This window comes from Corapipo altera, unplaced genomic scaffold, assembly GCF_003945725.1.
Source record: "Corapipo altera isolate COAL_440 unplaced genomic scaffold, ASM394572v1 50, whole genome shotgun sequence".
Lineage (NCBI taxonomy): Eukaryota > Metazoa > Chordata > Aves > Passeriformes > Pipridae > Corapipo > Corapipo altera.
In genome coordinates this window covers 2,627,568-2,650,736 of record NW_020884889.1, presented here as the reverse complement: position 1 = coordinate 2,650,736, position 23,169 = coordinate 2,627,568, and the positions used below count along the sequence as shown (strand labels likewise).

Below are 23,169 nucleotides of genomic sequence, written 5' to 3'. Positions count from 1 at the left end.
TACATTACAACATGACCCCACTGCTTCATGGAAAAAACCCCACACTTATGACACAAGGAGTAGGAAACAAGATTAAAAAAAAAAATCAGTGGTAAGGTTGCAGGACAGTTCTGTCAGTGACAGAAAGTTGATAAATATACAAAAATCCTTCCAATAAATTGGAGGATGCCTTTTATTTTATCAATATTGTTTTAGGATGGGGCATGATGCATTCAGAGCAAAATACTCAGCATTAATTTAGAAGCCCTAGTTTGCAAACCTGTTTTGGCAGAATGTCCAGAGGGTAAGAACATGACAGGAACAAGAGATGCTTCCTTGATCAAAGTTCCCTGGATGAGGACGGGCCTCTCAAACCCATCTCAGTCTAGGCTTTACCTTCAGCTGCTGAGAGCTGCGCCACTGCGACTCGAGATACCAAACACTTTGTCCCCTCCAGGCACAGCCTGAAGTGGCAGGAGTAAAGGATGTAAGAAATCAAACAGCCCTCTATGTTCCATGCCATAAAACAGACCATCTGGCCCAAAACACTTTTCTCTACAATGATTATTTTCTTCCCTAGTCCCGTGCAATAGGTAGCGAGAAAACTGACTGAGACATGTCAATAGAGGCCTTCCCAAGGAAATGCACACAGAAAAGACCCTCAGGAATACTTTCCTCACCTGGAGACAAGACTGCTACAGATGTAAGAGTCATTCAAGTACAGATAATGATTTATCTGGAAGTCATTTTGAAAAGCAATTCCCTCATATAATTAAGGCAGCTTGGCTCAGGGAGCACTGAGGCAAAGTCAAACAAACAAGTTAGTAATCACAGTCTAACTTGTACCCATGGTTGTGTTCAGAAGAGAAGGGCTTGCTAAACCAGAGTGCCTGGTCCCTGTTTAACTGGTTCATCACTTGCCCCTGGCTGTCCCATTAGCTCTCGCATCTGCAGCAGCACAAACACCGTGTTTTTATTATTTCTGCTAATCTTATTTTCCATGTATTACACACAACACTCAGTGTTTATTACTGCAGCATGTAGGTAGGTTAAACCACACCTGCTTCACAAGAATGGAAAAAAATTACCAGCACAACAAAGCACTTAACAAGAAAATTAAAGAAGAGTGGAATACCTCCTTCACCTAATTTTACTCAAGGACACAGTACTGTAATCACATCTATAGACTCCTCCTCTGTTGGTATTACAGTCACTACACTTCAACAGCCATATCCTAGAAAGTTCCTGCTTCCAGAATGTCTTTCCAACAGCACCATGACAAAATCTACCTTCTGTACCCGCAACTCCAGGTCTGTCTCCAGATACCTCAAATGCTTCATGGCAGTGGCCCAAGAGATCACCTCCCACTGCTGGGACTGCAGCTTCCCAGTGCAGCAGCAGGTCACTACACAGTCACTGGGACCCAAAAAAAACCCCAAAATAAAGTTAAAAGCATAGAAAGCAGAACCTTCATGTAAAGTGACTCAATAAAGCAAAATGACCAAAGACCTCGCAGCTTCCAAACTAATGTACAAACATATTCCTTTGACTCCAGCTCCCTCACAATTAATTCTTCATCCACAAGACACACCCACTCACCCACACAAACCAAAACAAGCCCAACACAAACCCTATAAATTTAATCAGGGAAGGAAGAGCGAGCAGGAGATGTTTATTTCTATTTTTAAATACTTGGGAGGTGCCCCAATGCTCCCTGCCTAGATAGATAACTAAGTAGGTGCTCCAGAACTGTGAGATCCAGTGCACGATCTGGCACGAGCAGGCACATCCAAACAGCAAAACATCAGAGCAGCTCACAAGGTGATTAGGAGAGCTATTAAGAAAGGCTTTTGAAATAATTGTTTCCTCTAAGCCAGGACAGACACTAACTTGGGGTGTTGTTCCAGAGAAGAGGAAAAAAAAAATACACATACATATATGTCTGTAGTCAAACACACCAAAATGCTCTAAGCAGCACTACAGTTTATAAAGACAAGACAGTCTCCTCCTTGTTCCCACAGCTCGTTTCTGCCTCAAGCAAAGTTGGTTGCCACTCTGGTTGCTCTCTCCCTCACCCAAATGGTTTGCATAGCAGATATGCTGAACAATCAAGTTTGAACCAGGCCCTAATCCTGCTGACTTTTCTCGCAGAACTGCTGGAAAGGAATTCCTCCTGGCAGCTGCAGTGCCTCTGCTCATTAGTTTACCAAGCAGCAGCAGAATGGACTGGACAGGCACATCATTTCTGTGCTGCTGCTGCTGCAGAGAACAGCAGTAAGGGCCAGGCAGGCAAAGGGAAGGCTCCCAGATTTCCAAACCCATGTTGGAAGGGGAGAACAGCAAAGGCAGAGGCCTGGAAAGGAAGACAGGAGAACCAGGCAAATTACTGCCACACTTGCTGCTGTTGCTGGGAACACAAGCTGGGAGGAAACTCCTTTCCTTTACCGTAAGATTTGAGGGTGGGGATTTGTCCTTTGAGGGGTTCTTTAACTCCTGCTTTAGGGTACTGTGTTTAACCAGGCACGGCACAGTTATTTGCACCAATTCCAGTGTCTCCTGGATACTGGAAGAATGAGCAGGATAACACTGCAAAATAGCTGTCCACTTGCTCATGATGTTCCTTGTCCAGACAGCACCCTCACATGCAGGTCAGATCATGCAGCCCACTCAGCACACCCACAAAAGCAAATGATTTTGCCTCTTGCTCTGCAATGTCATTGAAGTAACCCCACTACAGCACATTCACTGTAAACAAGGGCCTCTCCTGGAGGATCCACAGGGAGCTCTGCACCATTTATGGAGATGGGTGAGCCCCGTCTTGGGGAACGGTGTTTCCTCCTCCTCCCTCATCCCAGGCCGGCTACCATTCCAATAAACACTTAAGTAAGGAGACAAGAAGAGCAAGAAAGCTTCACAGCTTGAGGTTTTCAGGTACTACTACATGCATGATGTTGAATTTATAACCTGAAAGCGCATGGACACCGTACCCAAAATCCAGAGCATGAACAGCACAGGACAGGTACACACACAGATCCCAGTATGATTAAAACAGTGCCATGATTAAAACAGCAATGCCAATTCACAGAGCAAAATGTTCCTTTTAGAGGCAAGAAGCTGAGGCTGGTACCTGTGATCACCACAGCCTTCAGTGGCCTGCCCTGTCACCAGGCACTGCCAAGCTGAAAGATTTCCACTGCATCCCCCACTCCAAAAACACCCTCTCAACACCTCTACTTCACTTTTCTCCTTAAAAGATCATCTGCCAGGTGCAGACAATTCTAACCATTCAAAGAAGCACCCTAAGGGCAGAAAAGAGTATTTTTTTTGCCTGGGAAGACTATGATTTTTTTCATCTGTAAGATAAATTCCAATTACTTATATTCTCCTGTAAACCACTTGATATCCTAAAGCAGCCCTTGAATTTAAATTCTCTCTACAGCTGGTTGCTGGAAGCAGTATTTGTTTTCCCTGCCACCACTCTCTTCATCTCCTGGTGCAAGGTATTACTGATTATTTTAATTTCTTTTCTCCAGAAGAGAAACGGATGCACACAGACAAACAACTGCAGCGAGTGGAAGAGGAAGAAGCCTTCATCTCTGAATTAAGGATTTGCATACTGGTTTTATCTGTTAACACCCACTGCAGTACTTTATCCCAGACTCTCAGATCACAAAAGACAGAGCAGACAGTGACTCACTGCAATTTGGGTTCTGCATGTAGCGCTTCACGTGGACCAGTCAGTTCTGATTCTGCCAAACACCCTTCACCAGGCACTCGGAAAGAGAACCATCTCCCCTAACAGAGAGCCCCTATTCATGTGCCGCCTTCACGAGGAAAGCTCCAGAGATGGAAGGGAATTCAGTCAATGTTTCCCCTTTGTGCTGTAATGATTTAAGATTCAATTAATACTACAGGGGGAGGCACTAATTCCGAAACACCTGCCTTGGTGATAACCGGATTAAAACCTCCAAACTCGCTGCTCTCCCACCAGCCACAGGCTGCCAAGTGACGGCAGTTGTCAATATCGACCAACTGGAGGCCAGGTTTTCCACTAAATCCTAGAGCACTCCTTAAAGAGGATTCCCCATAAAACAGGAAGGGGGAAAAAAAAAATAATTAAAAAACCACCCCAGTTGACAGCTCTGAATTAGTTTAGCCAGAAGTCACAGCTCCTCCCCTGCACGCTTTAAAGGCTGGGGACTGGGAAGGCTCCTATCAGATCCTTCCGAATCCCTCGAAGGGAAGAGATAAAGCCAAATAGAGGCACCCTGGGAGACAGAACTACTCCCTCACTAATCAATGTACTCCCGGCTCTGGAGAGAAGGCTCCAAGGAAGATCTTGGGGGCAAAAGCCTGGCAGGGTGGGGAAGAAGACTGGAGCAGCTGGTCTCATTGAGAGAAGAGTCAACAGGTTTGGGGTTTAGTTTGGGGTTTTTTCCCCTCCTTGTCCCCCCCAAAACAGGGGTTCCTTTGGATTAGTTTGGGCAGCATGAAATAAAGTGCCTCAGAATTAAGACTTGTCTGAAATCTAGAGAGAACCCTTGAGGCTGGTGTGCCAGCCCAGTAATTAACAAACTGAAACACTTTCCTACCTTTTTAAGGCCACAGAAACGATTCCAACCACAAAACAAGGAGCTGATTCCCCCCCCCCCCCACCGCCCTTTGCACCCCTTCATCACCCTCACACATCGTGACCTATTGGAACCACACTTAAAAGCTCGATCCGAGCGCTCAGTGATACATAACTTCCATTTTAGTGAAACAATCCATCTGCTCCATGTGACTCAGAGCCTGCTTTAAGAATGCAATACTGTTTAGGCCAACGGTTGCACCGCACAAAGTGTTTTGTTCACATGCATTCCTTTGGGATGACAGAGCCTATCCAGGGCCTTAACGGTTGGGGCCTGTGGTTTTTTTCCCTCATCCGCTGAATGCTGCAGTGACTAAGCTGACAAAAATTCCTAGCCAATTATAAACCCACTTAAAGAGACAGGCAACCCCCCTGCAACCTCCTCTTGCCATCCTATACGGGAAGTTTCTATACATAGAAAAACATCTCCTTCTCCCAAGGCCCGCGTTGATATAAAAGACTCGCTCCGCGCGCTCAACACTTCAAACATGCTTCCTAAATGGCATCATTTCCCAAAACTATAACCTTTAATCATCCATCTACATCCCTCACACATCAACTGGGGGGAAAAAAACTGATTTAAGACAAATAGACCCCATAATTGAGTAAAAAGTTAGAGAAGCCATTACTGGGGGGACGGTGAGAGCGCTGGGAAGAGATGAGTCTGGACAGCTTTGGAGCAGTGTTTATGAAGGAGGGAACACTTAAGAGCCTGTTAACCCAGGGTGTTGCAACCAGGAAAAAACACATCAGGAGGGTCACACTGGTGTACAAACAAGTTTGATCCACCTCAGAGCGTAAGCTGAACTTTAACCGGCAACCACGACAACTTTGAGTTGCCTCCTGAATCCCTCTGAACGTGCAAATCAGCCACCAAATTCCCAAAAAACCCAGCCTTTCCAAGCGGGATCCTCAAGTCCTGTGCTGAGTTCATTCTCTCCTGCACTGTCAAGGGCTACAGAGACACACTCAATAATGAGCTGGGGCACAGAGAACTGTGCTTTGGGCAGGTAACCAACCATACATTCACTTTGCCCAGCAAGAAACAGTAAACAAAAAAAATTGAGAGGATGGTTTCCAGCTCTAAAAAGCACCTCAGACCCTCCCCATTTCATGGTGGGCAAACCCCTTGCTAGCTCATTTTTAGCGCTGGGCTGGGAGCACATGCACATTCCATTCCAAACACTGCAAACTGCACCGGGGAGGGGGAGGAAGAGACAGTCACAACTGAACCAGGCTGAGTTCACCTCCGAAGGAAAAGGCAATTCAACAAGCTGTATTAACATATTATTATCCCAGCATCTTTTTATCAGAAGTTAATTCTCAGAGCCATAAACAGACTTGAGAAGGAAATCCCACTATCAGTGGGAAGGAAGGCTAAACCAAGGCTGTTTCATGACTGTTGAACACTGACAAACTTGTTTGCCACCTAAAAACAATTTATGAAAACGCTTAAGGACAATTCATTCCTACATTCATGTGTGTTTGGGGAAGGAAAAACAGGAAAAAATGGTTCTTCCTATTCAAAAGTTTTAGAGAATGTGATTCCTATCCAGGATTGAACCTAAGTTTTACCCTTCCTTCCTAGGAAAAGTCAGCTGGTAAGTTCAGTGGCTTGGCTCACACACCCACCTCCAAACCCCCTTCAGCCTATTTCAGCCAAATTCAACTGCAGGTCAGTCATCACAAGAGATTATTTCTACACATTCCGTGGAAATGGACAGCTGGGTGGAGGACAGATCATTTTAGGGCCCCCACCAGGATAAAAACACTGCAGCTCAAGCTCACCCCTCGTTTGCCATCCACACAAGCATCACCTGTCAAAACAGAAATCCCCAGGAAAACCAACAAGCCACTCCAGGCCGGACTCTTTGCACGGATAAGAGCCACAGGGAATTGCAGGAAGCACTAAGCCAGGCTGAGTTTGCCTTGTCCCTGCGACATTTGCAAGAGCACAGCAAAAACACAGCTTTCTCCTGGTTTTACACTTGACATTTCCCTGACATTTTCCCTATAACACTGCTAGCTATTCCCAGCTCCCAGCTGTTTTGCAAATTCATCATAAAATTAAAGCCTTACATTAGATCTAATTAACCATCCAATACAATTGTCTATTCTATTATCAAACGTTTGTCTAATATGTATCAATGGGACCTGGAAATGCACGTTAAGCACGTTAATCAAAGCTTTGGTTCAAGTTTAGGTGTGTCTTTAATTGCACAGATTTAGTGTGGTTCTGCTGCACAGGAAGGTAAACCAAAAAATTCTGTAAAGAAGGCATCACCCTCACCCTGCTCTGGGATGAAAGCAAGTTGCCAGGAACAGCAAAGTATTGCAGAAGTAAAACCAAAAGTGTTCTGTTTCTGACTCCAGCTCGCACCAGATTATCACATCTCTGAACCATCACTAACACACAGTACTCTGCAAATACCTTCAGGATGTTACTGAGATTTTAAAGCTTTTTTTTTTTAACTTTGAAATAAATAAACAACATCTTAGAAATCCTCACTGAGTCACACACATCAGCTCCTCTCCCCTCTGCTCCACAACCTCAGGCCCCTTAGGCTACAGAGTCATTCCCTTCTCCCATGAGCCTCCCTACAATGGGAGGTTAGACCAGGACTTCTTTCCAAGCACTACACACTGGAAGGTTGTCACGCACACGGTGTGATATCTGGGGATGCTTTGGGATCTCCCTGTAGGAAGGACTGGCACTCTTTTTCTTCCCCACCCTTTAGCACCCAGCATCAGGGAAACAGCTGAGGAATTAACACACATGCAACCCAGAAAACCAGGGAATTCCCATTTCCTATCAGTGACCTCCAGTTATATTTCTGCAGTTTTTCTTCTGATGGTGAAATGGTTTATTGGCAAGAGACAATTCAAGTACATCCATCAGAATGGTCTCCATGTAAAACAGAGTTTATATTACTCAGAGTAACTGGGCACACTCATTTAACCACCCCATCACTTACAAGGAATGGTAGCGCCACTGAAATCAGAGCAACATTTACTGTATCATTCCACAACACATGGATTACCCCTTCCCATCATCAGAGATGACAATAAAAGAAATAAATTTCTCCAATAGCAGAGAATGTGGCTACACATCACTTGGTGACCAGAAACACCTCTGGACTGACAAAGACAAAGCAAGTCAAAGAAAGCATAAAATACAATGTCTTCTTAAGATGAAAGTGTGTGTGTTTACCTGTGAGTAGGAAAGACACCAGGAATTTTCAAAACCCTTGAAGAACACTTCAAACTTTTTGTAATTCTTTATTCCAAAACATGGGGAAAACTTCTAATGTTTTTTAAGTATTTTTAGAAGTTTGTTAGTCGAGGTTTTTTTTTTTTCCAAGCGTGTAGCAAAGTGTCAGCAGTGGACCAAGTTCACTGCATCGTGTCTCAACACTGGAAAGTAAAACTCCCAAACTTAAAGACCTCTCAAAACAAACAGTCCTCTACAAACCTTTAGGCCAAAAGAAACCAGGAAGCCAAGATGAGTATTCAACATTAGCACTTAGTTTCCAGTGACTAGTGCAGGCTGCAAGATTCAAGACATCCTTCCCAGGTTATGGCATTTCACAACAGAACTAAGAAAAATGGCAAGTATACATTTGTTTAATTTTAGCCCTTTTCTCAGAATATAAACCACTGCTACAGTAATTAACTGCAGATTGGCCTAAACTGCTCTGTGGCCATTCCAGCTTACTAATTAAATACGCTCTCACAGCCATAATAAAAATTCTGGGAAACCTCTGGCTGGAGAGCAGACTTCTCAGGAGGGGAGCGAAAGTCAGCAAAAAACTTCATTCAGAAGGAAAACACTAACAAATTTTTTTTAACGTGCTCCAGATTTTTCTAACTCAGTGACACCAACTGTGCCTTTTACAATTTTTTTTTTTTTGGTCTGTTTTTTTCCTTTCAGATGATGTTTATTTGCTGGAGAGTTTGTATACCAACCAAACACAACCAACAAACAACCTGTCCATTTCAAAATACAGTCAGGTTTTTATGCTGCTTATTTTTTTTAAACCAACAAAGGTAGGATTGGTGTTACATAGATCAGCTTCACATTACACCACATCTAATTTGTTTATGAAAGAGCAAAACTTAAAGCATGTTGTGATATACACAATATCTACTATATTTCAGGGTTTAAGGAAAAAACAAATAGAAAGTTTAAAAGAAGCAGCAAACAGAAAAAAAAAAAGGCATGCAAATGTAATTTAAAGCAAAATAAGAGTAACTTGATTCAGCATCTCTGGATCCAAACTTTTTCCCCTCTCCTCATGTTCACGTATGTTCAATATTTCTGAAGGACAGGGGAATACAGTGAATACTCCTCAGAGAGGGGAAAACAAGAAAGAGAGCAGGGGAGGAAAAAAAAGTCCAGCACATGGTTTTCCCCACTACTCTGCTGAATGAACAGGGAGCAGATTCCCAGCTGGCACACACTGTGAGCGCTGCACAAGTCAATGGAGCCATGTCAACCGATACCACTCAACTGCATTATCCGCTGAGCTCCGTGTAAACAAACAGGAGCAGATCCCGAATATTTGTGAGAATACATCATGTTACTGTCTCCATATGTTTGAACATTTTAGTAGAAGGCACATATGGACCGCTCTTCCCACTCACTGTCATTCCCTCCCTCCCGCTCCTCACACACCGGGTATCTTTTCGGGCCATTGTCAAACCAATTCAGAAAGGAATGGGGATACATTTTCATTAAAAACACTTTGTGCTCAGCTGCCATCTGCTTCTTTATCAGCCTCCAAATCCTCACATGCCTTTGCCATGGTCCTCAGTTTCACACATTGGGAAGCTGAAGTTTTCTCCTGTGGTTCTGGAAGCAGGGTCTACGTGAGCTATTGTTTCTCATGTCACATTCGTATGTTCTGAACCAAGTGCTCACGGCCCCAACCCATGTTCTCTCTACAAGGCCAATTTACACCTCCTTTTTTTTAATGCCAGCGGCAAATCTAATCTTAAAACTCCCTCACGCTCTTCAGATACTCACCATCATTGCTTTTACAGGAAGCATGGCTATTCCACCCCCTTTGGGGAATAGGGGAGCTATAATTTGCTCTCTCACAAGGGCAGAATCCAGACTGTGCTCTCATTGCCTCACACAAGAAGCAGCAGCTGAACTCAGTATCCCCCTTCCTCACAGATACCTGTGTCCCCCCAGAACCAGATCCCTCATCTTTCTTTTCTCTGAGTATTAAAGGAAGCATTTCAGCTAATACTCGACAGAGAGCATCTCCAACTTAATTATCTGTCCACTGTCCCCCCAGTTCAGGTGAAGTTTAAAAGACACAACAAAAAACCCCCACCCGAACACCGTATATCACATGTACAGCTAACTGCTGGGTTTGCTATTACTTTCCCAAATAAGGAGTTTACCCAGTTCACTTCTTATGGCCCCAGCAATCCCAGAAGTGTTTTAGGAAGCGTTAGCTGGACTTGCTTGAAAAAGAGCACAAGGGTTATGGTGGACAAGGGATCTTGAACTTCCAAGCAGGCTTTCAAGGGTATAATTTACAGTTGGTGTCTGCAGGCTTGGAAAGGCCTAAGTGACCAAGGGAACAGACCTCAAAACTTAGTCATCAGCAACAGGAATATAGAAAACAACCCAAGTTTTCTTTACAGCAGACCACTGGACAGGCAAAGCGAATGTGTCATCAGACACAGTTTTTCTGGTTCTCACACCAATCCCTGAGCAAGGTGCAGGCAGCTTCCAGAAGCCTTTCCAGCAGCCACAACTGCCAGAAAAAAAGAAAAACACAGAAGGCCATAATCTTATTTGTCTGTCTGGACGCTCAGTTTTTGTCTTTTCCATCTCCACCTGTGCCCCAAAGCACAACTCCTGCTGCAAACAAACAACTTCAGTCCTCTCCTTTTATCTTGAAGGGTTCTTCTACGTGGACCTGCAGCTCCAGGGAGGTACAGCTGGTATTTGATACACCAAAACAAAAGTAGGTGCAAGTCAGAGAGATGAGAGCGTGCCAAGCCCAACACAACGTGCTGCAGCTCCAAAGAGAGCAAACTAGTATTGCTGCTGCCTTGGGGCACTCCAAGGTAAAGGAATGTACACTACACAGAAACCAGGGCAACCAAACTGGCAGCAAAGCCGCTGACGCTTTATGCTCAACCTTAAATATAAAAAACAAATTGAAGTTACAGTTGCTTTGTGGCTCCCTCTTCTATACAAATGTCCATGGATTATTTTAAGTCAAACACAGCATATCCTTCCCTCCCTTCTCCCTCTACATTGTTCCTGCACAAGTTATATTGAAGGAAGCAGAAGCTTCTTCCTTCGTTTGTGAGCGAGAAAAAGAAGGAAAAAAACAACTTCCACTCAACGGCAAAATTAAACAGAAGCCAGGCTACTTAAAGTACCGAGTGTTCCCACACAGCATTTACCCACCAACTTCAGATCTTTCAGCGTAAAAACCTAAACAAGGACAGGAGAGATTTAATACACACTCCTCCACAGAGCCAGAGCAAAGGAAAATAAAAAGGCATGGAGGAACGCTGAGTGACAGACAACATTTTCAGCTTAACATGACTGTGACGCACAAGGAGAATGTCAGGGTTAAATTAGATACTACACTAGAAAAATATTCCCTGGAAAATAACAGAGGTGTCATATCTCTACTGGTAGGAAAATGCAGACTGAAACGCTCAGGAAGTGACAAGTCCTTGCTTCTATTCTTTTTCACGTCTGGGGTGATTTTGTACTGTAAGAGTCCTCTCCAGATCAGGAGTTCAGTGCCAAAGCACCCAAGCAATCTAACAGGAGAGACAAAAAGCTTCCTTTGGAGCAACTGCACATTTATACCTCCCTTCTTTTCCTTCAGAACAGGAGTACTTTGGGGTTGTTTTCTTTTTTAGATGAATGGCCGGCAAATTTAAAGTCCTCTTCCTCCAAGTCAGTGGCTTATCACAACAAACAAATTGAAATAGGTCCAAATTTTCTCCCTCCCTTTATTGATTAGAACTTGATAATTTCTTTATACCCTCTGCACCCTAAGATACTCTAAACCTGATGGTTTTTCCACAGTGTAATGCTCATAACAAGCCTTTCAAGGCTCGTTTCCAATACTTGCTTTCTTCTTCACAATCTCCCACAAAAGGAGATGAAAGCATATAGGGGGAAAAAAAAAAAGTTATCTACACCCTTGCCTTCAAAGTCTTGCTATCACAGTCTAACTATGACCTCATTTTATTTAAACAGATTTCTTCTCATGTGCATTTGGGATCCAAATTATTTTAACATTCCCCTAGAAGCCAAAAGGGGTTTTTTGCACATTACTTCTGTCTACTCCAAACAGCCAGAGCACACAACAGAAAGCAAGTTAAGTCCTTGTATCTCATTAAATCACTCTGGTTACATCCATTCAAACCACTGAAGGCACCGAGGGTTGCACAGGAATCACCTTGGTCACCCTCTGTAGACAACAGTTAAGTCTGTTAATGAAGACATAAATTTGGCCTGAGGAAGCCTAACATTTCACAACAACACTCCCCTCACCCTGGACAAAGCACAAAGTCTCCCAGTAACAGGCTGAGGGGGTTTTCTTGCCTTTGTTTAAAAAACGAACTTTATTTCCTGTAAGTATTGATAAAAGCACATACTCCAAATGCCTTTTTCCAGAGGTATTTTTGGCATGTGTTGACTGAAACTGCCCTACAAGCTGCTTTAATTGCAGTTCTAATTGAACACGAGGAGGGCTTCACAAGCAACTGATGAACCACTTTAGAAAAATCAACATCCCCAAATGAAGGTAACCTGAATTATACTGGTCCTGTTTTCTCTCACCCTGTGGTGTTTCCTGTCACTGTGGCAGCTTTGGTCAAGATGCCATGTGGAATTTAGGCACAGTGACGACTGCTTGTAATTAAGCCCTCCTGCTACTGCAGGGCTCAGCTTTCCTAAAGTTCCAGGATGAACTCAAAAAGCCTGCCATGGAATCGTGTTATCTGAGTAAACTATGTGCTTGTTTACTCTATTTTTAAAAAGCGAGAAGAGATCAGGTTTTGTTTTTGCTAATACTTTGCTATCAGAAAGACAAGTACAAAACAGGCAGGGATGATTTTGTCAGGAGCCACGATGTCCACTGACTCTTTGCAGACTGTACTCCACAAACTGATGCCAGTAAACAAGTTCTTAGGTACAGAATTTACCATTACAGGGATTTCAGAGGGTGCATCCAAGGGAAGAAAAGAACAGTCAAAGTCCAGTCAACAGCTCCATTACAGCAATGGCTCTGGCACGCACAGAATGTCCCTCTAGCAAGGAGGTGATGGCACTCGATGGCCACCTCCTGCCAAAGTCCTCAAGGGAGCTAAAACTGGCTCCAGCTTTGCTATAATGGCTTTAGTTCTATACTTACACTTTTCATCTTTTCCACGGGGAATTAATTCAGGGAGTTTGTTGGGTTTGGGGTTTACGGTGGTTGATTTGTTTTGTTTTGCTTTTTAAACCAAGTTAGATGAGCCTTTACAGGTTGGGGAGGAATCTATTTGTGTGGTAAGCGGGTAACTCACGTTAACTACACACAACTAGAGCAAAAGCTTCAGTTGCTAAAGAGCTTAAAATAAACCCACAAAATTAAACCTTCACTTCAAGGAGAGGTAACAAAAACACAGTAGCTACTGAGATCTTACTTTTCTGGCAGTGGTTGGTGGTCCAGCAGCGGTAGTTGTACTCATTGTTAATGGATGTCTTCTCGCACAGCGGCTTCTCTTCCATCGTTCCCGGGCACAAGTCCCCACATTCCTTTGGAGGTTTATTCCCAACGATGTAGTTATTGGACACCGCATCTAGGATGAGAGACCAGTCCACTGTGGAGAGGTAACACAGGTCCGAGTTCTTCTCAATGCGAATGGCGCCGCGGGTGATGTTCCTCAGGTTGTGGAGCCCGATCTCTTTGAGATTTGTCATTTCAAAGATCACCAAGGCATAGTTGTAGAAGAGGTTCCTGCCCCGGATGACGGTGAGGTTGGGGAAGAGATCACTGAGGCTTTCCAGGCCCGCCACACGGAACAGCAGCAGGTAGTCCGTGATGACGGTGAGCTTTGGGAAGCGGAAGTTGCGGTAATCCTCTGCCTTGGAGATGAGCAGGATCTGCAGGAACCCCTCGATCACCGTACAGTTCTCCAGGCGCTTGAGCTCGTGGATATCATTGCGAATGTCGACGTTTGGCCCGCAAACTGGGAAGGTAAGAGGAGAAAGAAAAGTTGGTAAATAAGGCATTTCCAAGCTTTTTTGAAACTGGAACACAAGCGGGATGTTCCGGCGGCCAGAAAATTTTTAACTTCTTAATTAGGTTGCAGTGTTAAAATAGAAACCGAGTGCTTGATTTACACCTGCACCTAACCTATCATGGTCTTAAGTTGTGCCAGGGGAGGTTTAGGTTAGATACTAGAAAGAATTTCTTTACAGAGAGGGTAATCAGACACTGGAATGGGCTGCCCAGGGAAGTAGTGGATTCTCCGTCCCTGGAGGTTTTTAAGATGAGACTGGATGTGGCATCAGTGCCATGGTCTAGCAACTGTGGTGGTAGTGGATCAAGGGTTGGACTTGATGATCTCAGAGGTCCCTTCTAGCCCAGCTGATTCTATGATCACCACAAGCACTGCCAAGAGCAGCACAGGGATGGCAGCTCCCTCTGTGTTCCACAGCACACAGAGAAATGCTGCTTTATTGCTGCTGTTGACAAGAGCTGCACTGAGGAACACAAAGACAAACCAAATGCATCTGCACACTCTGCTCCAAATCAGATCATGGCTCGTGAGACCTGAGCAGGGCTGCAGCCACATCACTGCAAACAGAACAGGTAATACAGAAGGTGGTTCACTGGTCATTACACTGCTAATTTACTCCCCACCCCTCTTAAGACACAAAGGGGACACTTCCCAGAAAGTTACAACTTACACCTCAAATCACTCTTTCTTCCCAGAGTCACGAGCCAAGCGAGCCCTAATTCTTGGAATACTAGTCCTGCTACAATACTAACTCCATGGAAAGCTGGTCAGCACTTCCTGCACTGGGACTGGGAAGAAAACAAAGTGCTTGGACTTGTAGCAATGCACTGAATTCCTGTTTGCATGTTCCCGTAAACCAAGTTTCACTAATTTTGGCACCAACATATAAAAAGGCTTCTTGAGTTCTAAGAAACACAGGATAAATTTGTTTACAAGAATGCACAGCATCACAGTGAGGAATTTCCCCTTGAAAACAGCAGACTGAACTCAGTGAACTCTCAAGAAAACAACGGCCAAAAGGATTTATTCCCTAATAAATCTATATATTAGGTCTTTCTGCATTAGACACATATCACAATAACAACATTAAAGGGGCTGGAAGAAGTGTGTACTAATAATGTAATAATTAGACACATAAACTGCACTTTGATGTAAAACAAAGAACTACAGAGTGTAGAGAGCTGTTGTTCTTCAAAACCCTCAGAGCCGGCCTTCTACAGAAAACATGGATAAAAAGACTCCCCATAATAGATACTAAGTTGCTTGTAAGCAAACAAAGCAAAAAGCCAATTTATTTAAGCAACCCAAAACTCAAATAAACCCGAAGCAATTCAATTTTGTGGAAAGGTTCTCTTTTAATGCATGCTAGGCTTAATTATTTTAACAACATCTTTTCCTCAGACAAGGAAAAGGTCTAAACAAGCACTGGAGCCAAAAAACTTAAATTCTAACCCAGACAAATTGTCCAGAGATTCAGAAATTGCGCTCACAATAGAAAGCAGCCCTTCCATCCCACAACACTTATCTAAGGCTAATAACTTAAGCTAACAAAGGATCCAGAACATGAGCAAGCTAAAACCACAGCAACTCTAATACCCAACAAGGACTTAAAGACTTCTAAGTCTTTAAAAGACTAAAGGACTTTCTGGTTAGTGGGACAACATAAAAAAATAAAATAGGGCGAGATCTTTGTTAGGAAACAGATGTTTCTACACAAACTATTACCTAATCTTCCTTCTGTAAAGATTCAAGCTGAAAGCAGAGGCTATTAAATGTGACTTGCTACACTGAAGCAACTATTTGCAAGAAAGTTCATTCCCCAGACCTTTAAAAAGAAAGAACAAACAACAAAACTAACGTATCAACAGTAACACTTGGTCATCATGTCCAGTGAGACAGGAAATCCCCATTTGAGCACATCCTGATTGCCAAAAAATCGCATGCTACTGCCTGGAATAAGGGGGTCAAGGCTTGAACAACTTCAGGAAAGCACTTAAAGGAGTGACTGGGTTGGTATTACCCAGCTCTAGAAGCCAGATGGAAGAGGGGGAGTTTAAAGAGCTCCAAGACAGTAGATCTGGTAAGAGACGCACTGGTTAGTGCAGAAGTGATGACTCTCTCTCTCCTGAATCTGTAGGAAAGGCAACCTCATCCCAGATTTAATTCCTTCAATGAGCTGGTCCCCACATCTTGCTTCCAACTTCTGAAATTGTCTTCCAAAGCCACCATCCCTCCACCCATCCCCAGGGACAGAGCCCTCAGCCCAAAGCACAGCCCAGCAAGGACACAGCTGTGTTGACACTCCCACATTGGGCTCCTCTTGGTTTAAAAAGGCAAGTTGGAACACACTGGGTTTTTCCCATTAAACCATTCTGGTTTCTGTCTCTACCTGCTGGCAGGACAAGGTGAACGTCACAGCTCCTGCCGCAGCAAAGCAAAAGGAGAGAAATTTATTTTCCTGCCATAAAAGTTTAGAAAGCCTGACTGCTCCAAGCCCTTTATTTTGTTAAAGAAATAAAATTTGCACTTGTGCTGACATTTTGCAGGCAAGGTTCCAGAGTGATGGGTTTAAAAACAGCTGAGTTACAATACCCTAAAGAACAATTTGTAAGAGAAATGGCAGCAACGTTAACTAAAGCATTATATATCTGTTCATGTCTCTGTTTGAGGCTGGGCTTTCAAAGTCATACTGCTTTTAGCTTTATGATTGTTTCAGCTTGAAAGTTACTTAATTTGAGATATTTAATGCTTTTTATAAATCAGGGAAATTTCTAGAGCTTTATGGCAAAAGTTTGCACTCGCTTGCCTCAGTTATGAAACCTCATCCCCTTAATATGGAGAAGGATGAAGTCCAGTGGGGTCCAACACTGGGAACTGACCACAGATGAACAGCTGCTGATGTTTTGATTTAAGAACTTATTAGTTCATTAGTTCATGAAGTGAGTTATGTTTTGCAGAACTCCACGTATATAATGAGAACTGCAGAGACCCAAACGTGAAACAGCACAAGCATCTTGGTCCATCCCGACATTTGGGAAATACAGTTCCCACTAGTGCATTTTTATTTTTTTTTTTTAAGATATGGCTTTTAAGTTCACATTGTTCACCAGAGTTAATTATACCACAATACATCATCTTTTTCTCACGTTTTTTCTCGCTGTCCTGAAAAGGATTATATGAAAAACAAATTAATCAGAGCTCAAAGTCAACTCCAATTTCCATCTGGCTGTGTTGTGTTTTCTTTGGATCCCATTTTAGAGAAAGCCTATATGGACATACAATATAAACTGGTCTGTCAGATACAATGAAGTGCACTGAAAATGCTCTTTAGAGCATTTATACTCCATTTAACAGTTTTGGATATCCCAGCTTAGAGAACTTTTTTAATACGACTGGGATAACTGGCCTTTGTTTCGTGTTCAGCTCAGAACTGGAAATTAACTACGATGTATTTATTTTGCTCACTAACAGAAAATAAAAATGCAACAGCTGTTTATTACCCTGCCCCACTAGTTCTGGGCAGATTATAAACACCCAGGATAATTACCAATAGTCAGATTCATGCTGTTTTCATTCAGCTGCTTACAGATTTCCAAGACTTTCCTTAAACTGCCTATCATTTATCAGATTTATTCGAAACTAAGCACCTAATTCTGAGTCAGAAATTGGTTCTTTAAAGACAAAAATATTTATTTGTTAAAAAGATCACTCCCCAGTACAGTAAAATACTGAAGAGAAGCAGTGCACTCTTTACCCAGATGAACACAAATGACTCCCTGGAAGAAGCTTTTTAGTGCAGAAGTCCTGAGCTTCACCTGGTATCCAACAAGAAGCCCCCACTTCTGCTCCTTTTTTCAGGGAGCATCCCATGGGCAAGCTGCAGGGCATGGAAACTTCCAAAGGTAATAGAAATAACCCACTCCACACCACAGTCTTCCAGAGGACATGCAGCCCATTCCTGGCCAGAGGATGGATCCAAGCCTGGTCACACAACTGAGATGGGGTCAATGAACTACCAGGAAAAATGACTGCACATAACAGGTTCATATGATGAGAGTAATTCCTGGTCCTCGACCTGGCAGAACCTCCTGGCAGGTCCCTGTGGAAGTGGTGCTCCAGCTGGGACAGCAGGGAGCAGGACTGTGAGCACACAGCCTCACACACCCACCCTGCACACACTGGGGACAGCCTGGGCCAGCTCCAACACACAGCTCAGAGTGCAGTGATCCAGTGGATTCCTCTCAACTTCAACTATGGTTTGCCAGTGTTTACTTGGATCATAAACCATTCTGACATGGAGAATGCACTGCCACCTGGATAAACACCTGCTATTTCATCACCACCTACTACCAAACAGTCCAGGCAGCAGCTCTTCACTCTTTACCTACATCCACTAGTTACTTCAGGTCACTAGAGACTCCTAAAAGGACTTGCCCGTTGCCCTTCAGTGTTTGGAAAGAACCCTTCTTTCTCCAAAATGTCCTGCTATGACACACAAAGCAGCAGAAAGCCTTCTGTCCAACACTCACCCTCTACCACAGCTTGTGCTTGCTACACCACCTCCCAGCTGCACCCAAATTCATCACAGCTAATTCACTATCAATACTAAGGTGTTACAGGGCAGCACTGACAGTTCACACATCCACTGTTTTTAATAAGGATTCATTTCCTACAAGAAGCTATTTCATCATGGTGCAGTCCTTGCTTCCAATTCTGTATTCATCTAAGTTACTTCATTTAGAACTTCTGAAGAAACACAACTGTTTATGTTTTTCTTTTTAAAAAAAAAAATACACTCCTTGACATTTTAAGCCTTGCCTTTGACCCTCTACTTTTTTGGATAGCATTAAAAGGCTGTAGTACACTGCACAATACCCTCTCAACCAGCCAGAAGTTAAAGGTGGAGCAACCACCACTATCTGGGCTTTCTCAACATCAGGCTCAGACAAAGCAGCACCAAGGCAGCTCTGAGTCACCAGCCAATCCAGCACATCCCTTTTTCAAGCCTGAGGCCTTTTCAACACCAGTCTGGGTCAGGCTTTCCCTGGCAACAGAGACTGTTCAAGCCTGAGCAGCCTTCACATCTCTGAAAGACAATCAGGACAGACAACCTGCCACGACCATCTCACCAACAACCGCGACATCAACTCCCGCTCACCTTTCTCCTGGTTTGTAAACCCACAGCATGCTCTGATTTCCCTTTGTTTCCCCTCTTCTGATTTCCCTTCTGTGAAAATTGTTTCCTTTACTTCACAGTAGAGATGCAAAGTTTGTCTTAAACAGGGAGCTTGGATACCTTCAGCATTTCCATTTTAAAAAGGGTATCCCCTTACACTGGTTGCTGAAAAGGTGCAAAAATTGTTCTAATTCCATATTGTTTTCCTGCCCAGGGGCTCTAACACCCATTCTGAGGATGAAGCCTGTGATCCACAAAGTTCAAAAGAGTTCTTTTTTAAAGGAGGCCATAAGGTTGCTTAACTTCTCCTATACCCTGAAATTCTGCACAGTGGTAACAAGCACAGTATGTTACCAGCAGTGCTGGATGATTTCCTACACAAAGACGGAACTACAAGGCTTAATACAAAAAAACAATTGTGGCTGGTTCTACTCTTAGAGAGTGGCTTGCTCACACCACCACAGCTCAGTTGGCCAGTAATGGCTTTTCTGAGCACACTCCACTCCAAGGAGAGCTCTGCTTCCCCAGACAGCTACTGCTGCTCCCTGGGCAGCAAAGAGTTGATGTTCCTGAACACGGGAACGCTGCGCTCTCCCAAACTCCTCTAATGAAAGAGGCTTGACCACATCACCCCTCAGCAATGTCAGCTCAGAGCTGTGGGTCTTTCTGGGAGATCAGCAGAGTGTTGTTATTTATTCCCAACAGAGCCACTTCCTTTTCATCATGTGTTTTTTAGTTTTAATCTATGGCAGGTCCTTACAAAGAAAGGGTCCAAAGCAGCTACTGAATGTGGCTGCAGTCCAGCTGCCCTCATCCCACATTCCCAGGAGGCAGCATCCTTTTTCAGCCAATCATCTCCAGAGCTCCCATCCCTCTCTCATAACAACAAAGAACATGTTTATGGCATAGGGTGGATTTAGATCTGCATAACTTACCATGGCCTGCATATTGACATGTTTACTACCTACTGGAGCAACTCCACAGAGGGCTTATCTGGCACACTGCAAAAAACCCAAAGGCTCCAAAAAAATTCCTTCAAGACACTTGAAAGTTAAAGACCAAGTCCAGCCGATGACAGCATCCTCATCCCCACATTACATAAAAAAACTGGTTTGAATCAGGTTAGAAAAAAGGAACTAAACTTAAAATAGGAACCTCTTTCCTACATGACTATAACTGCTCAGAAGAGAAGGACATATCATTGGAAACAGAGAGGGAATAGCCTGAAAATGTGATGCCCATGTAGAATTTAAACAGGGAAAAGTATAACTTGACCTTAATTTCTCTCTTCATTCTTACTCCCAACTATAATGCTTGTTTTAAGGACAACATCAGGACTGTCACACAGCCCTGAAGAAAAATCATCTTTAAGTGTTATTCAGTCATTGTTGAACAGAGAGGGACTGCAGCCCATGGCCTGGGCTTAAGCCTGTTTTGCTCCTGGTTTGGAAGGCAAAGGTAGAAAGACTGACAAGGAACAGCTCAGCAACCACGATTTCCCTGTGAGCCCATGGAAAGTTTCAGCACAGTTACACCATTTGCAGACACAGGGAAGAAAAAAATTACTACTGAAGTCTCAGGATTCTTTAATTGCATACTCTGCAAAGAAATTAAATGTGGAGTTCACAGAAATCAGTGGTTGGAGAGATTGCTTATGACACTTTACATTAACACAGGATTCCACCACCCACTGAGCTCTTGGTTTTGCCTCCGTAGTGACACTATGAATGAAATATATATTTTAGTGTCTTTAATGTACTTACACAACCTCCCACAAAATTTCTGTACTCTCTAAGCTCACCTATCCTGTATGTGTCACATCAATCACTAGATCTCTTCCCAGGGAAGCCGCTTCTGTGTTACCTCTTGGGATGTCAGAACCAGTAACAAGGAGGGAACTAAATCTACATCGCCATTCCAGCTGCCTCCCTCCCCACTGAACTGCTTCTCTTTGTTGAATATGCTACATAAACCACTTCACATTTACCAAGATTTTAGGAAGGTACATCTGTCAGGGTGGGGGGGAGAGATAAAAGGCACCCCACTATCCAGGAAATGTCAATCATTTCAGATTTTGCCAAGCAAGTCCATAATTGAATTTCAACTCCTGTATTTCCAGCACCAGTAGGACGCTGCCATCTTCGGCTTTCCAAACACGAAAGGGAATACTCAAACCCAAACAAAAACCAACTGTTGCCATTTGAATATAAGTCCTGAGAATGTTCTTGATAACATATCTAAGGCCAAAGAAGAGGGCTTGGGGTTTTTTCCCATTTAATTACAAGTTAAGCCTTGGAGGACAAAGCCAGACCACTGTGATCTTCCGAACACTCACGGGACTGGAGATTGCATTGCAATGTAGCTTGTAATTTCTGAGAAATACAGTCTATTATCATTCATTTACCTCATGTCACTCATCACTCCTATCAACCTTTTACAGAATTATTTTTGCCCAGATCTGGAAGGAAAAAGTGCTGTCACAACCAGGCCAGTCAAATTTGGTGCAAATGCTTTAAAAAGCAACTTCTCCACACACGTTCCCATTGTCTCCCACAGCCCTTAGAAAAACACACACATCCTACTTTAATTTTCTCTTTTCCCACTCTACTAACTATACACTCCAAATCCAAGGGCCACTATGTTACCAAGTTGACCAGAAGAAAACATTTGCAAAAATAACACAAAAAAGGGCTACAACCCACATCAAAACTCAAACTGTCTCTGCCTTATTGCTCTTGCAATTTTCAGCTGTCACTGACTAAAGATATCTCTGGCATTGTTGCTTTCCATGAACTTCCTCCAACTTCCCCATAAGTTTACACAAATAAAATTTCAGAATAAAACACGTTTTTGTCCCTCATCTCGCTCGCTTTCTCCCTGCCAGCATTTTACTTTGAATGTCAACAGGAACAGTAGCTTAGCAAAAATGGAGCCAACAAAATGAACTGAATCCCTTTAATAACACTGACTGATGCCTTCTCTACACAGCTCACCAGAGCAAGTGGGTCTGGATTTAGCCCAGCTCACGTGAAAGCGCCCTCGTGACAAGTCACCCCCAAATGAATCCTCTCTGACCAAGACTGAGCTGACCCACCACCATCCCTCAGGGGTTCCTGGGAAGCCACATCCATTACCTCCTCCTGCTGAAATAGCACAACGTGAGTGGCTCTGTTGGCACGGATTCCTTACTGTCCTCGTGGGTACACAGGGAAAAACTGGAGCAGGGAGAACATCCAAGAGGCCGAGACTTCATGGCCCCCCCCGAACCCCCAGCTACCAAAGCAAATGGAAAAGAAGCACCCAACTTTTAACCCTGATCTGCAGTGCCCAGGTGAAGGGTAATGCCTGTGGGATTCTCTGCCAAAGAAGAAGAAAAGAAGGCAAAGAGGTAACTAGAAGATCAACCTCAGAGCAAAATCCTCCCCCATTAATGCCCGGAGTGTGTCAAACACTGAAGGCCACTGTTGAACCTTAGGGCTGCAGCTGAACACTCAAACCCCTCCAAGGTGCTCTGACAGGGAAGGAAAAGCTGTTTGAAGCACCAGCTGAATGTAACTCCAGGATAATTCCATAAATTACACTGCAACACATCAAAGTACGGTCAAGTTCACAAGCTTGTGAGAAAATTATCTAAGCTAAACAACAAAAAAAACCACAGAAGAAAGCAGATAATGCCTAACTCACTAAAGATGAGCTCCCTCCTCACAGGAGGACACACGGATTTCAAACCTGTGCACTTTCTTATCCTGCATTATAACTTCCCTGACAGCACCACAAAATGAGACTGTGCCATTTACACAGAATACTTAAGACACAAGTGAGTAGGTGGCGTGTTAAGATCAATAACTATGGGAGTAAAACATTTTCTATAATGGTGATAATAATGTTTAAACCCAATGGCAGCAGCTTCAGTCTAATGCCTGCTAAAGCAAAAATGGTGGAAGGCTGAAGTTACAAGCTGTTTATAACACTGAATTTATGTTTCACAATCTGTGATGACAATAGAGCTTAACAAAAATCATCTCTCCTGGGGACTGTTCTTCTCCACCTTTAAAAAAAAAAAATAGTCATGTGTAGGATTTTATTTATTTGTTTTTAAAACAGA

General features: G+C 43.4%; 1 protein-coding gene across 4 annotated transcripts in view; it reads right to left on the bottom strand.

Annotated features, from left to right (window-relative positions):
* The window catches only part of IGF1R (insulin like growth factor 1 receptor), a 174,677-nt gene that overhangs the window by 130,255 nt on the left and 21,253 nt on the right, over window positions 1-23,169 (bottom strand). For all 4 annotated transcript variants that reach the window (XM_027644377.1, XM_027644378.1, XM_027644379.1 and 1 more), the window contains exon 2: window positions 13,289-13,834. In XM_027644377.1, the coding sequence (XP_027500178.1) occupies window positions 13,289-13,834 (546 nt within the window). The remainder of the gene's footprint in view (window positions 1-13,288; window positions 13,835-23,169) is intronic.